At 32.8% G+C, this 16806-nt stretch overlaps 1 protein-coding gene and 1 non-coding gene across 2 annotated transcripts; one reads left to right on the top strand and one right to left on the bottom strand.

The window, feature by feature from the left end:
* Nucleotides 1-6423: 6423 nt before the first annotated feature.
* LOC139860920 (small nucleolar RNA R71) lies at nucleotides 6424-6530 on the top strand. The gene has a single exon (XR_011763546.1). It is a non-coding gene; the product is annotated as a small nucleolar RNA R71 (small nucleolar RNA).
* Nucleotides 6531-11423: 4893 nt separating this feature from the next.
* LOC139857121 (cytochrome b-c1 complex subunit Rieske-4, mitochondrial-like) lies at nucleotides 11424-15095 on the bottom strand. The gene is made up of 2 exons (XM_071845846.1): nucleotides 14813-15095; nucleotides 11424-12213 (listed from the first exon to the last, which is right to left on the bottom strand). Exons 1-2 carry the CDS (start codon nucleotides 15003-15005, stop codon nucleotides 11582-11584), a joined length of 825 nt encoding a protein of 274 aa, XP_071701947.1. The 5' UTR covers nucleotides 15006-15095; the 3' UTR covers nucleotides 11424-11581.
* Nucleotides 15096-16806: the final 1711 nt, after the last annotated feature.

A 16806-nucleotide genomic window follows, 5' to 3' on the forward strand; every position in this document is an offset into this window, starting at 1 on the left:
ATGATTATTTATGTTAAACTAATGAACTCACCAACCTTTTAGTTGACACTTGAAAGCATGTTTATTCTCAGGTATGAAAGAAATCTTCCGCTGTGCATTTGCTCATATTAGAGATATTACTTAGAGTCAGTCATGACATATTTCAAAAGACGTTGCATTCGAGTCGTCGAGTTCATCAAGATTATTATTACGTCAATTATAGTTGGTTATATTATGAAATGGTATGCATGCCGTCAACTGTCGATGTAATGAAAGTTTGTCTTTTAATAAATGAATGCAATGTTTGTAAAATGTATCATAGAGAGGTCAAGTACCTCGCGATGTAATCAATTGTAATGTATTCGTCCAGATGGATTAGGACGGGTCGTTAGATGATCTGTTAAACGAATCAGACTACTGCTCGAGCTAATTATAATTCTGTTTCACGAAGCTGTGAACAACGAGAATCATGATGTTTGATTATGGTAATGGTTACTCGAAAATGGATTTTGATAATGGTATTAATCACGACGATGATAAGTTGATATAGATTAAGTAATGATGATGAGGTTAGTTCATGATGATGATGATGACATATGATTAATGATAATGGAGAAGTTATGATTATGATCATGATGATCGTGATGATGACGTACATGGTGATGTTGTGATGTTATAATCAGAAAAATCGTGATCAGAGGAGTAGTTAAGGATGTTATCGGGTTAGCGAGACGTCGCGGGTTCAAACCTGGACTTGGGCATTTTTTTTAATAGCTACTTCATTGAGGTAGTTTACTTATTACTCATTTTTATTATTATTATTATTATTATTATTATTATTATTATTATTATTATTATTATTATTATTATTATTATTATTATTATTATTATTATTATTATTATTATTATTATTATTACTATTATTATTATTATTATTATTATTATTATTATTATTATTATTATTATTATTAATTGTTATTATTGTTAAGTTAATTAATATCATTACTAACATTAATATAATTTATACTATTATTATCTTCATTATTATTAAGATAAGTATTATTAATATTAACATTATTATTATTATCATTATTAATAAAATTATTATTTTTATGGTTATTATAGTTATCCTTATTATTTTTGTTACCATTAATATTATTACAAAGATTATCATTTAGATTATTATTATTATCATCATCATTATTATTATTATTATCACTATTTTATTATTATAAATATTATTTTAATAAATAAATGACATTTATATATTTTACATCTATATTAATATTAGATATTATTTTGTTTAATAAAATGTTATTATAATTAAGTTACAAATAATATATAAATATGAGTTCTAATACATTATTTAATATTTTCAAGCTTTAATATATAATATATATAATAAATAACCTATAATATATAATAATTAAAATAATTTAATAAGAATCGGTTACATAATTACTAAGCAGCTAAAATACATAAAATAGATATAATTTATTTATTTATTAATATAACATACAAATTCTTAATATAAGAAGTATACTAATAATATTAATATATAAACTTATTAATTGTTATTATGTGTTTTAATATATATAAAACTGATATAGGTTCGTGAATCCGAGGCCAACCCTACACTTGTTCAATGCCGTCATATGTATTTTTACTACGAAATACAGTATTGTGAGTTTCATTACTCCCTTTTTATATATATTTTTGGGACTGAGAATACATGCGCCGATTTTATTAATGTTTTACGAAATAGACACAAGTGATCAAAAACTACATTCTATGGCTGGATTATGAATATTGAATATCACCCTTTTTTAGCTTGGTAACCTAATGATTAGGAAATGGGTATGGCCCCTAATCGACGCGAATCCTAAAGATAGATCTATGGACCTCGACAAGTCCCATCCGGGTTACGGATGCTTTAGTACTTCGAGATTATTATTATTATATAGACGAGAGGTTCTGTTTGGGGATATTCTATGCATTAAAGTTAAGTCAGTTATCAAGCGTTCACCATATGAATGAATTTTAATTCGAGGGTTACGCGTGTTATTATGTACTCGGGTTACGTGTACAATTAAATATGAAATCTTGTGGTCTATTAAAATATTGAAAATGATTATTTATGATAAACTAATGAGCTCACCAACCTTTTGGTTGACACATTAAAGCATGTTTATTCTCAGGTATTAAAGAAATCTTCCGCTGTGCATTAGCTCATTTTAAGGATATTACTTGGAGTCATTCATGGCATATTTCGAAAGACGTTTCATTAGAGTCATTGAGTCCATCAAGATTATTATTAAGTCAATTATAGTTGAATGTATTATGAAATGGTATGCATGCCGTCAACTTTCGATGAAAAGAAAGTTTGTCTTTTAGAAACGAATGCAATGTTTGTAAAATGTATAATATAGAGGTCAAATACCTCGCGATGTAATCATATGTTATTGTATTCGTCCTTATAGATTAAGACGGGTCGTGTCAAACGAGAATGTAGAGATTATTATGAGATTTTGGAAATGGACCCATAAAGTCAATACCCCAAACGTCGAATACTTCACATACTTGAATGACATTTTGTGGCATTTCATCACGTTGACTTATTTTTCCGGCCCTTTGACATGCATTACAGGATTAACAAAGAAAGTGTGCGTCTTTGAAAATTGAAGGCCAATAGAATCCAGCATCGTAGACTTTCCTTGCTGTGATTTGAGGCCCATAATGCCCTCCTGTTGGTCCTGTGTGACAATGGTTTAAGATTTGACTAGCTTCATCTCCGAATACGCATCGGCATATTATTCCATCGGGACAACTTTTAAACAAATGTGGATCTTCCCAAAAATAGTGTTTTATATCACTAAAGAATTTCTTTCGTTATTGGTATGACAACCCTTTTTCAAGGAATCCACATACTAAGTAGTTTACATAGTCTGCAAACCATGGAATTTCATTATAATCGATCTTCAAGAGATATTCATTAGGAAAGTTATCTTGTATAGCCGATTCATTTAGAACTTCTAATTCGGGATTTTCAAGACGAGAAAGATGATCAGCGACGAGATTTTCTGCTCCCTTTTTGTTTCGAATTTCAATATCGAACTCTTGTAAGAGTAAGATCCAATGGATTAATCGTGGTTTGGCATCTTATTTTGAAAATAGGTATCTAAGAGCAGAATGGTCGGTATAGACCACCGTTTTTGCTAGAACGAGATATGAACGAAATTTGTCAAAAGCAAAGACAATAGCAAGGAGTTCTTTTTCAGTAGTTGTGTAATTCGTTTGTGCTCTTTGTAACGTCTTACTAGCATAATAGATAGGTTGAAATCGTTTTTCAATCATTTGTCCTAAAATGGCTCCCATTGCAAAATCACTTGCATCGCACATGAGTTCAAATGGTAGATTCCAATTTGGAGTTATCATGATCGGCGCATTAGTGAGTTTTTCTTTAAGAATATTAAAAGATTTGATGCATTCATCTGAAAAGATGAATGGAGCATCCTTTTCAAGGAGTTTATTCATAGGAGTAGCAATTTTAGAAAAATCTTTTATGAAACGTCGGTAAAAACCGGCATGCCCTATAAAACTCCCAACTCCTTTAACATTGGTGGGATGTGGAAGTTTAGCAATTACATCTACTTTAGCTCTATCTACTTCAATTCCTTCCTTTAAAATTTTATGCCCAAGAACGATGCCTTCTTTAACCATGAAATGGCATTTCTCCCAATTAAGTACTAGATTTGATTGCTTGCATCTAATAAGCATTCGTTCAAGATTAACAGAACATGTTTCAAAAGTATCACCGAAGACTGAAAAGTCATCCATGAAAACTTCCATGCATTCTTCTATCATGTCGTGAAAAATCGCCATCATGCACCTTTGAAAGGTTGCAGGGATGTTGCAAAGTCCAAATGGCATGCGTTTGTAAGCAAAAGTACCATAAGGGCACGTGAACGTGGTTTTCTCTTGGTCCTCGGGTGCGACTAGAATTTGAAAGTATCCGGAGAAACCGTCAAGAAAACAATAGTAACTATTCCCAGCCAACCTTTCCAACATTTGATCAATGAAAGGTAAGGGAAAGTGATCTTTTCTGGTGGCGTCATTTAGTTTTCTATAATCAATACAAACACGCCATTCCGTTACAATCCTAGTAGGAATAAGCTCCTCTTTTTCATTTGTGTTGACAGTCATGCCACCCTTCTTAGGTACGCATTGAACTGGGCTTACCCATGGACTATCAGAGATTGGATAAATTAAACCTGCATCAAGCAGTTTAATAATTTCTTTCTTAAAAACATCTTGCATATTTGGATTTAGTCTTCGTTGGCGTTGCACATACGTTTTATGACCTTCTTCAATAAGGATTTTATATGTGCAATACGAAGGACTTATTCCTTTAATTTCATGAATCTTCCATGCAATAGCTGGTTTATGAGCTTTTAGCACAGAAATGAGTTGAGATTTTTCATTTTCCTTAAGAGAAGATGATATTATTACAGGTAATTTAGATTCACCATGTAAATAAGCGTATTCCAAATGGGTTGGAAGTGGCTTTAACTCTAATATAGGTGGTTCTTCTATCGATGATTTATATCGATATCTGTCTTCATCTTTTAACATTTGAAGTTCTTCTGTTGTTGGTTCGTATTCATTAGCCATGAGTGTAGCTAACATTTCAGCTTCATCAATTGGTTCAGTTCCTACTCCTAAAGAACATTCTCCTGTTCCTTGTAATTCTGAAAATTCTTGTAACAGTTCTTCTTGTAAATCTATGGTTTGAATATAATAACATGTATCATCTGCAGATTGCGGTTGTTGCATGGCTCTATCAACAGAAAAGGTAACACTCTCGTCCTCTATACTTAGGGTCAGTTTCTTACCAAACACGTCTATTATTGCTTTAGCCGTGTTTAAGAATGGTCTTCCTAATATGAGAGGAACTCGAGAATTTTCTTCCATGTCCAGAATAACAAAGTCTACTGGAAATACTAAAGTACCAACTTTAACTAGCATGTTCTCCATTATCCCTCTAGGATATTTACTGATCGATCGGCTAGTTGTATGCTTATTCGTGTTGGTTTCAATTCTCCAAGATCTAGTTTAGCGTATAGTGAATATGGCATTAAATTTATACTAGCACCTAAGTCAGCCAATGCTTCTATTGAATTAAGACTACCCAGAAAACATGGAATTATGAAACTTCCTGTATCAGAGAGTTTTTCTGGTAGTTTATTCAATAGCACTGCAGAACAATTAGCATTCATTGTAACAGTCGAGAGTTCTTCCATTTTCTTTCTATTTGTGATTAGATCTTTCAGGAATTTAGCATATCTTGGCATTCCTGAAATCACATCAATGAAAGGAAGATTTACATTTATTTGTTTAAACATATCCAAGAATTTGGATTGCTCGACTTCAAGTCTTTCTTTTCTCATTTTACTCGGGTAAGGAAGTGGTGGTTGGTATGGTTTAACATAAGGCTTTGCCTTAACTGTGTTATCTTCATTAACCTTTTCAACTACAGGTTCTGTTTCCTTCTCTTGCTCAGGCTGTGGTGCCTGTGTAGTAGGAATAGAGTCATATGAAATTATAGGTATTTCCGGTAGTTTGAGTGTAATACCACTTCTTGTGGTAATGGATTTAGCTGTTTCATTTCGAAGGTTAGCATTTGTATCGCTAGGTAGACTCCCCGGTTTTCTTTCACCTATCAACCTTGCTAGGTTACTCACTTCTTGTTCCAGATTTTGAATTGAAGCTTGTTGATTTCTAAATGCTTGCGCATTTTGTTCATTCGTTTGTTTCTGAGATGTGAAAAATTTAGTTTGAGATTCAACTAGCTTCGACATCATATCTTCTAAATTTGGCTTTTTATCATCGGTTTGTGGTAGTTTATTTGGAAAAATAGGTCTTTGCTGATTGTAAGTATTGTTAGATACTTGTTGATTGTTAGGACCTTGTTGGTTGTTGTATGGAACATTTCGATTATAATTATGATTTTGATTGTAGTTTGGTCTTGGCTGTTGATAATTATTTCCAGGCCTTTGGTTCATGTATGAAACATTCTCTCTTTGTTCCATTGTTTGTTCAATACTGAGACAATCTTTTGTCAAATGTGGTCCTCCACACTGCTCACAACTAATTCGTATTGCGTGAATATCTTTAGTCATCTTTTCCATTCGTCTCTCGAAAGCATCAAACTTTGCAGAAATGGAATTGAAGTCATGGCTAGAATCGGCTCTAGCCGCTTTAGATGAACGAAGAATATCTTTTTCCTGGTGCCACTCATGTGAGTGGGAGGCTGTTATATCAATAATTTTGTGAGCTTCAGTTGCGGTTTTCTTCATAATGGAACCACCAGCTGCTGTGTCGATGTCTTTTCGTATAGCAACATCGCATCCTTGGTAGAATATTTGCACTATTTGATAAGTGTCTAAACCATGTTGAGGACATCCTCTCAACAACTTCCCGAATCTTGTACATGCTTCATATAGAGTTTCATTTGGCTTTTGTGTGAACGTAACAATTTCTCCTTGAAGTCTCACGGCTTTAGATGCTGGAAAGAATCTTTTAAGAAATTTCTCAACTAAAACATCCCATGTATCAATCGCTCCTTCAGGTAACGATTCTAACCAATCTTTGGCTTCTCCCTTTAAAGTCCAGGGAAATAACATGAGATAGATCTGTTCATCCTCAACTTCTCTGATTTTGAATAGAGTACAGATCCTATTAAAGGTTCGAAGATGTTCATTTGGATCTTCTTTTGGCGTACCACTAAATTGGCATTGATTAGTTACCATGTGTAGGATTTGTCCTTTGATTTCATAATCTGGCGCATTAATGTCTGGTTGAGTAATGGCATGACCTTGGCCAGTGCGTGTGGCTCTCATTCGATCTTCCATACTGAGAGGTTTCTGATTTTCCATGATTGAATTTGTTGAATCTGAATCACTAGAGGATTCTGATTTAACGGTTATTTCTCGACAATCTCTGGTTGAGTGATTGGTTGTTCCGGAGGAATGATTAGTGGTTCAGGATCTCTGAATTGTCCTTGAATATCCTCCGGGTTCTCAATTGTGAGTTCGGGTTCAAAAAATGGATTATCAGAAATTTGAATTGGAGTACTTGGTCGACTAGATGATGATTCTAAAGAAAAATCAATGGCGACAATATTGGATAGATGTCTTGATCGAGTTACAGGTGGTGAACGTATGAAAGGTGGTGAACGTTTTGCTCGGTGCATTCACTGAATATCCTATTAGTTATAAAGATAAAAATTATTAAAGTTATCAAATTAATAGACTTTTCTGATTTTGCCCACGTTTCGAATAGCCGATAGATGCAGTAGGTAGCCAGGACCCTTTAAATCGGAAGCCCACAACTCGCCACTAACAAATTCAACTATTACTACGAACCAGAAAATTTTGGATGTCTATTAATTTAACCGCTTAAAATAATTTTTCATTGAAATTTAAAGAAAACTTTGAAAATTCTATGTCCTAAAAACTAGAGCGTAGAAATGAAAAAGAAAAAAAAGAGCGCGTCGAGAAATAAGCGTCGAAAAACAAACGTCGAAAAACAAACAGTCGAAAAATAAAAATAAGAAAGTAAAGCATCGAAACTTAAAAGTCTAAAAACTAAAAATTAAAACTTGCGTCTAAAGGTATTAAAGCTTAAAGGAATTCTATATCCAAAATGGCAATAACTTAAAAGGCACTAAAATTTATTTAAAACTAAAGCGATAAGCGACGTCGTAAAATTCTAAAGAGCCTAAATCTTAATCTAAAGAAAAAGTACTTAAGGGATTTTACGGCAAAGCCTAAAAATCTAGAAATATAAAGACTACTGCAAAAACTAAGTTTAAAACTAGTTACGAACGATAAATTACAAATTACGAATTAAAAGATTAAAATATACAATTTATAAAAAGAGAAAAAATATATGATAAAATTACTTATTTTTTTAAAAATATTATTTTTATATTATTATTTTATAAAAGGATTAATTTTATAATTAATAAAACTAATTATAACAAATTATAACTAAACTAAACTAAATATATTAAATTAAAACCCTAATTAACTAATTAATTAAAAATAATTATTATTAACCCTAACCCTAATCCGTACGTCCAAGGTTTCAGGCGTGTCAGTCTAGTCCATGCGGTCGCATAGGGTTAAAGGGTCAATCTCATGCGGTCGCATGGGGTTCAGGTTCAGTTCACATGCAGGTTCAAAATCGATAGGTTCAACGTGTTTTTTTTTTTTTTTAATGTTTACAAAATTAAATATAAGTAATATTTATTAAAATAAACTTATATTTTTAAGAACTAAAAAAATACTTTTATACTTTATATAAAAAAATATATTTTCTTTTTATTTAAACACTTAAATAGATATATATATACTTTTTTTTATATTTTTGTTTTTAATATTTAAAACTTATATAAATATATTTTTACAAAAATAGCTTAGAAACTATATATATATATATATATATATATATATATATATATATATATATATATATATATATATATATATATATATATATATATATATATAGTGTTCGCTTTCGGGTCCCCGGCAGCGGCGCTAAAAATACTTGATGTGTGCGAGGTGTAGTACGAAATAGATTATATTTTACTACGAAATACTATTAAATACGCTACAATTTTACACAAGTTATTTATTTATTTATTTATTTATTGAATGAATATACCTAAACCTTGCTATAACACTTATATGCAGTGTACCTAATCGTAGAGTAGTGTAGTTTTTAGTAAGTCCGGTTCGTTTCACAGGGATCTAGCTGAGTTTAACTATATATATATATATATATATATAAAATTAGTATTATTATTATAAAAGGGGGGGTTTTACCGTTTAATGACCGGTTTGTCGATTTTAAGTCCTAATGCAAAATAATAACTTAATTTAAAGCGTAAAGTAAATGACGATAAATAAAAATGAGATAAAATAAAAGTACGATAATTAAAAGTGCAATAACATAAAAGTACGATAAATAAAATGACGATAAATAAAAGTGCGATGAGATATAAAATAAGGGAATTATGCTTATTTAAACTTCCGTAATCATGATGTTTGACGTGTTGATTTTAATTTATTACCATGGGTTAATTGTCCTTTGTCCTGGATTATTCGATATGTCCATCTGGTTTTTGTCCATAATATTCCATCGGTCATAAATATAAAATGCGAGTGTCCTCGTCAAATTACCCTTATACCCGAAGTCAAATATTCCAACTAATTGCGGACTTAAACTGTAACAAGGTTTTAATACTTTTATTAACAATTACACCAATTTTCCTAGTATGTAATTCACCCCTGTTTTAATGAGTCCATTGACTATTAATCCATCCCCGTGTCCGGTCAAATGAACGATTATTAGTACTTATAAATATCCCGCCCATCGTATCCGATCGAGTGTATGTGGTTATTTATAAATACATCAAATTGTAAATCTCTATATTAAATTAACGAACTATCATTCAGTTAAACAAATATAATGCCCATTAATAGCCCATAGTCCAATTTCCACAAGTGTCGGTCTTTTGTCCAAACCCCAATTATGGTCCAAAGCCCAATAACCCTGTCTTTAATATTTAGTCCAACATCACGATTACTTCGGCTTAATTAAACATAATAATAACTTAGCTACGAGACATTAATTTAAAATGTTGAACATAACTTACAATGAGTATTAATCGCGTAGTGTTACACGGACAGAGTTTCGACTTACAAGCTTAAAACATTCTCTACTATAACCTTATTATTATTAACTTAATATTATAATTATAATTAAAATATAAATATAAATATATATTGAGAGAGTGAGAGAGATCAGTGAATAAGGTGTGTTCCTCTCGTCCAAATTCGATTGCTATTTATAGATGTGGCCAGACTTTAGGGCTCATGCGATCGCATGGGCTTCCTTTGTATCTGCCATGCGATTGCATGGACAGGCTGTCCAGACTCAATCATTGATTTAAAACGTGGGCTGCTCGATTTATTTAATATATAATATAATATATATAATTTAATATAATTATATATATATTATATTATATTCTTGTGCATAGTTGACTTGTAATTTTAGGTCCGTTGAGTCGCGCGTTGATAGTTGGTTCATGTCTCGGTTCCGGATTTTCGAACGTCCTTTCATACGATTTAATATCTTGTACTTTGCGTTTTGCGACTTGTACTTTTGTAATCTTTAGACGTTTCTCATCAATAAATTGAACCACTTGGATTGTATTTGTACTTTTTAGCTTTTTGGTCGTTTGCGTCTTCAAATTGTCGAATCTGTCTTTTGTCTTCACCTTTTATTATTTAAACGAATATTACTTGAAAATAGAACAATTGCAACTAAAAGCTTGTCTTTCTTGAAGGATAATGCTATGAAATATGTGTTCGTTTTTAGCATTATCAGTAGTGTTTAGTCATGGGTTTAATCCTGTGAAAGAAGCGCTGATGTGGCGCTGATGAAGCAGCTAGTTCTGGAAAGGAAGTGATGTCACCATTGGAAACACTCTGGGATCACTCTAATAAACAATAGTAAATAACTGTTTGAAAATTGTAACTTTGCAACAGGTTTGAAGCTGTGATGGTACCGAGCAGAGGGCAAGCTGCAACTGTATGGCTGTATCAGCAGGTTGAGCAAATGAAATAGGAGTTGCAGTTGAGCGAGAAAGGCATGGTTAACGTGAAAGGCATCTTCGAGAGATAATATACATGAATTCTCGGTATATTTACTAGTTATTATGCATCTACATTCTTTTGTAATCTTACATATATTGATAAAAGATTAATGCATTACTCATACTCATAAAGGTAAAAACGGTAAAAGGTAGAAAGCTTTACACTCTTTCATACTTACAGGAAGAAACATCTGGAAGAGAATTCACCTTAAATAAGTATCGAAAAATGACTTTCTTATCGGCCGCTTTCATATTTCATCAAGGTAGTTTGCTCAGTGCTTTTCGCACTAAGAAAATACAGATTGAAAAGTTGAAACTTTTAGAAAGGACACTCACTTTATCAAAATATCATAAGATAAGAAAGACTCGCGCTGCAAAAAAGGAGCAGAATCGAACTAGCAAAATTCTTGAGTTTGGGTGTTCATTTGAAATTGTATCGGATTATTAAAACATAAAGTTGTAGCTAGTGGTTTTTAACATTTAACATGAAAAATGATTTAGCTTGAACTTTCTATTTAGGGCTCAATTATTCAATCTAAGAATACAGATATCACACAAGATCTCACAATGCTGATTATGAAGCAAAAACATTTATTCAATAGCCAACATTCTTTACTATTGAATATCACATAAGCTCATCAAACACTTATTCAACATGATGGATCTTACATTCTTACAAATCATGTCAATAACTTAATATCATCAACATTTCAAGTGAAGCAATGAATCTTATTATCGCCAATATCAGAAACAAGAGATGAAATCTCCAACGTCACAAAAACATATAAATAACTTAACATGCCCAAATGTGTATGCGGCTATTTAGAAACATCCTAAACGTCGCAAAACGTTTCACGAATTTTCAAACGACCCTCATCCTACAAGCAACTTGTTGTCCTCTAAAAAGCTGTAAGTCGGCACCTCCAGATTATACGGTGCGGGACCCTTACGGATCCTACCAGATATGTCATAATGGGACCCATGACACGGGCAAAACCATCCACCAAAATCACCAGCGTTTGGTAACGGGATGCAACCAAGATGAGTGCAGACACCAACCACAACAAGCCATTCAGGGTTCTTAACCCTAGCCGCATCCTCTTGTGGGTCCCGAAGAGTTGAAATATCAACACTGTTGGCCAGTTTCACGTCATCGTCTGTTCGGCGCCTGATGAAAACGGGCTTTCCACGCCACTTAACGGTTACAGTGGTTCCGGGTTCGATGCTGGAAAGGTCAACTTCAAGAGATGCGAGTGCGAGGACGTCTTTACTGGCAGACATACTGAGGACGAATTTGAGGACCAGGAGACGAATTAAGGAAGCGTAAACGAACCTGCCACCTGTCAAGACGAAATATGCGAATGCTCGTTTGCTTGGATCACCAGGTGGGTAACGCTCGTGATTATGCTCATCGTATACTATCTTAGAAGTAGGGTTGGCGATGGCCGCTACAGTTGGGGGAATTTTGTCCTCAAAGGTTGGGGTTATTGAGCTGGAAGCAAACCCTGCAAAAACAGCAATAAAATTAAAGAGTATAATAACTGCAATACTAGACCCAATTACATTTCTTGGGGTTTGTTGGATCTTTGTAGGTTTTATTTCATCGTTTGATAACAGGTTCCTTGTTTCTTAATAAAGTTTCGTTTTTTTGACAAAAAATAAAAAATTCTTGATACCAAGCAAGATGAATGCTACGTTTATTGATACCGTGCAGATTGACCTGAATGGTAACCCATTCTTTATAACAAGAATATAACGAACTGACAACTTGAGAGAAATTTGAATGAGAAGGTGCATCATGCATATAGTTGGTATTGTGTATAAACAGGGAATTCTGGTTATGTTCAAACTCTAAAAAGTCAAACAAAAAGTATAGCTATAAAATGATGGGTCCAACAAGTAAAAAGTCGCCTAAAGTTTTTTTTTTTTTAATGATAAAACCTCCTTTATCATTTCCTAGAAAACTAGATGCACTGTCATAGATATAATTATATAAACAGAAAGTGTTTCGGGTCAACCTGACCGGGCATTTTGACACACAACTAGCATTATTCGATTGAGTCCAAACCAATTTTAGCCAATTTGGTGTGTTACCCAACCCAAATTAGAACAGATCTTATAGTGTGCCACCCTTCAGTTACATGTAACTAAAGCAATTGAAAACAATTATGTTTACTTCTGAACACGGAAGCATGAACCGGAGTCGCATAAGAAACATTATTCAAACAAGAGCCCATTCCAACTACAGTTTTACCTTTAAGCATTATTAACAAACACTACGTGTGTTAAACCATCTCCTAGCTTAAAATGCATTATACCTAAGTTGTGTAGTTTTTATGTTAGAAGAATCATTTATTCCTTTACAATGTGACTAACAAAGTTTAGAACCATCTACGGAACAAAATCCGCTTCACAATTTTCTCTATAGAAACAGGTTCTAAGTTTAATAAATTTACATGTTATAAGATGCTTCAAAATTTTTATTCATATTCAAAAGTTGAAAAGTAATCATTTTGGTTGGTTAGCATCCAATCGTGTGCAACTTTGTCCAAAATAATTGTTTTAAGTAGGTACATAATCCCTCCACCTCATAAAAGTTGGAATAATACCAGCAAAAGCCTTTTCCCAAAATTCAGAATAACGCTACCAATAACCTATTGCCAATTGCGTGTCCACAAAATCCCTTTACTTTCTTTATACCTTAAAATGAACAAACTCGTCTATGATGTTTCAAAATTTCAATTTAATAGAACAACTTAAGTAAATGGATAATGCAATTAATTACATCTTCATAGAAGTGGACAGCTAGGCATTCCTTGTTACCATAATTCCCTAATCATCATTGATGTACAATGGGAGAATACACTTGGTTCATATGTTTATAATCTTGTTCTCCTACAAGAAACTATCGTGCATCTCTTAGCCTAGTTGGTCACAAAATACAACGGGAAAAAAGGTAGCCTTTTCACTACAACTGCAACCTAATACACTATGAACATTTTATTGGATCCAAAATTTCTAAATTTGTTTCAGTCCACTAAGTCTCTTATACGATCAAAAGACACTAACAGCTAAACACCATTGTAAACATTTACAATACGTTTGTATCGCATCAATGTTTTTGAAAAAGTGCAATTGTCTTAAGAATGCGATGTGAGGTGATTTAGGATTGAGATTCTCTCAAGTTACAAAATAACATGATGGATCATGTTACTTGAAATGTGAGAGACAAAAAACAAAAGATAAATTAAATGAAAATTATAATAATTATCCCCCAACATTTTCTTCCTCACAAACTACACACCATGACCTATCAAGTCATAAATAACTTGAGAGGATGTTAATCCTGTGATTTATTGGATGCGAGACCTATAAATCATGTATACACACGAGTATATATTAAAGAAAGGTAAACTTTAATGTTGTGCGTCTCGTATAAGGTGTCTTCACCTTCACACATGGCCTCTTGCCTCAGCTCATAGAATCCAAGCGCAATGGAGCGCCTCAGGCCTTCTAAAACCGAGTGTTACACATACTCAAACGTTTATGTAGCTCGTAAATATCCTCAAAAAACTAAACAAACTTACTCTTCCAAACAGGTGATCCAAGATAACGATATCACCGTTAAGAAAAAAAAGACAGATTTGTAAACGACTTAGCCAGTACAGTGCGTGTTTTACGGTCATATAAGATTACCAATTGATTTGCTATATGTAAACGGAAGCAAAACATTTGAAGATGCTCCATCAACAATTCTGCTACATAATTTTAAACCAACACACTACTATTATCCATTACCAGCTCAGCTTAAATCAAATCTAATCATCACCTTAATTACATCACGCATTACGTAAGCATCACATAACCTAAAAAAATTCATCCATTAATAAGAGACGTCCTAACAAATAATATCCTAAGATTATATTATAATTATAATATAATAACAAGTATGCCTGAGTCACATATATTTCAATTTCAATCAATAAAATTTGATAATTAATTGAAATATAATAATTAGCAAATATTCAGATTCGTGCAATTAGGTTAAAAATATACACAAATCATATATAATAAAAAATGAAATTAAGGAAAAAGTAACATTACCTCGGGACATGAAATGCAAATGATGTGAAAAGAGGGATGAACCGGGGTTAAATCGGGGATCCTTTGGTTCGGAGGTGACGTCATCGATCTGAGTATTTAGAGAGATGATAGATAGAGATGATGATGCAGAGTTTGTGTTCCTAAACGGAGATGCGAGAGACGCTGCTAATCTCTTGCTTCCGGCTCGCAACATCGTGATCGTGATGGAGATCGTGTTCGTTTGTGAGTCGGTTTCTAGGGTTTGATAAAATGAAAAGGGCCCTTCCTATTTCTATTTCTATTTCTAATTTCTATCTGGCCACAAATACGTCTTGTTTAACAAAGGGCACAGCGACAGCGGTACTAGATGGATGGATATATTATTTTACATTTTATATTTTATTTATATTATATATTTATATTTATATATTCTTATTCTTAGTCTTATTTATTATTTATTTAAACTGGACTTTGAAAGCCTGTGCGTTGCATAGATGGCTCTAATTACACTAATTATTAAAAAAAAAGATAATGATGACAATACACATTCACTATTCACTAGATTCATCGATTTATTTGAACTAACTATTTGATACATGAAGCAAATCAAACGAGCGTCTTCACATAGTACAAATCATTGCTTAAGTACTATTGATTGTGGGCTCGAGGAGTAAGAATAAACTAAAGAGTACTATAAATTGTGAGTTCGAAGAGTTTGAAATTCAATCTCGTATTGTTATGGAATTAGATGGCGAAGATGGTGTAGCTCATATCAATTCTATTCGTAAACTCGTCAAGTATATCGAGAAAGTTCTTTTCTCAAGATTAAGATGAGAAATGAAAGTACATATGATGACAGTTTTTTTTGATGGTATGAAATCTTCGAAAAAGCAATAAGTTTGCCTCATGAAATTCAAAAGGTCTTGGAACAAAAGTAGAGGCCGAATGGTGGGGAACATGGTGTACCATTCAAGTGCAATTCATTAACAGTATTAATAATATATATAATTAATTATATATTATATTATATTCTTGTGCATAGTTGACTTGTAATTTTTGGTCCATTGCGTCGCACGTTGATAGTTGGTTCATGTCTCGGTTCCGGATTTTCGAACGCCTTTTCGTATGATTTAATATCTTGTACTTTGCGTTGTGCGACTTGTATTTTTGTAATTTTTAGACGTTTCTTATCAATAAATTGAACCACTTGTATTGTATCTTGTACGTTTGAGCTTTTTGGTCATTTGCGTCTTCAAATCGTCGAATCTGTCTTTTGTCTTCACCTTTTATTATTTAAACGAATATCACTTGTAAATAGAACAATTGCAACTAAAAGCTTGTCTTTCTTGAAGGATAATGCTATAAAATATATGTTCGTTTTTAGCATTATCAAATATTCCCACACTTGAGCGTTGGTTTTCCTCAAGCAATATAGAACTTGAAATAAAAACATACTTGAATCACTTCTTTATTCTTCACACTTTGTACATCAGTGATTTTAATACGGCGGTATGAACAATGATAGTAACGATGTGGTTTACAGTCTCACATGATTAAAAATTTAGATTTTTTTAAAGGAAATTGGATCTTTATGAAAACATTTGATCTTTTGAAAATTTAAGCTAGATTTTACCCTAGACAAGTTTTCCGGAATAACCCTTCACCGGTGTTTGCAAAATATTTTTGTGGGTTTTGTGGGTTTCAGATTTGAAAATTTTAGCTCAAAACTTGTGGTTTTGTGTCACCCACTTGCTAACCTTGTATTGGGAAAGCAACACGTCCAGTATACTTGCTCCGTATATTACCTTTCGGTAAACTACCGTCCGGTTGTAAAGGAAAGCGTTGAACAAGCAACTGTTAAGGCAATGTCTAATGACATGCTTTTGATTATGGTCTATATCGTGTCGGATGCAATTACTATCCTTTGTAGGAGCAATAGTAAAGATCACCCTATAGTTTTTCGGTCTGGCACAAGATCCTGTCTTCGACCATGCTATGCAACCACCGTCTTTACG

The sequence above is a fragment of the Rutidosis leptorrhynchoides genome, chromosome 7 (assembly GCF_046630445.1).
Source record: "Rutidosis leptorrhynchoides isolate AG116_Rl617_1_P2 chromosome 7, CSIRO_AGI_Rlap_v1, whole genome shotgun sequence".
Lineage (NCBI taxonomy): Eukaryota > Viridiplantae > Streptophyta > Magnoliopsida > Asterales > Asteraceae > Rutidosis > Rutidosis leptorrhynchoides.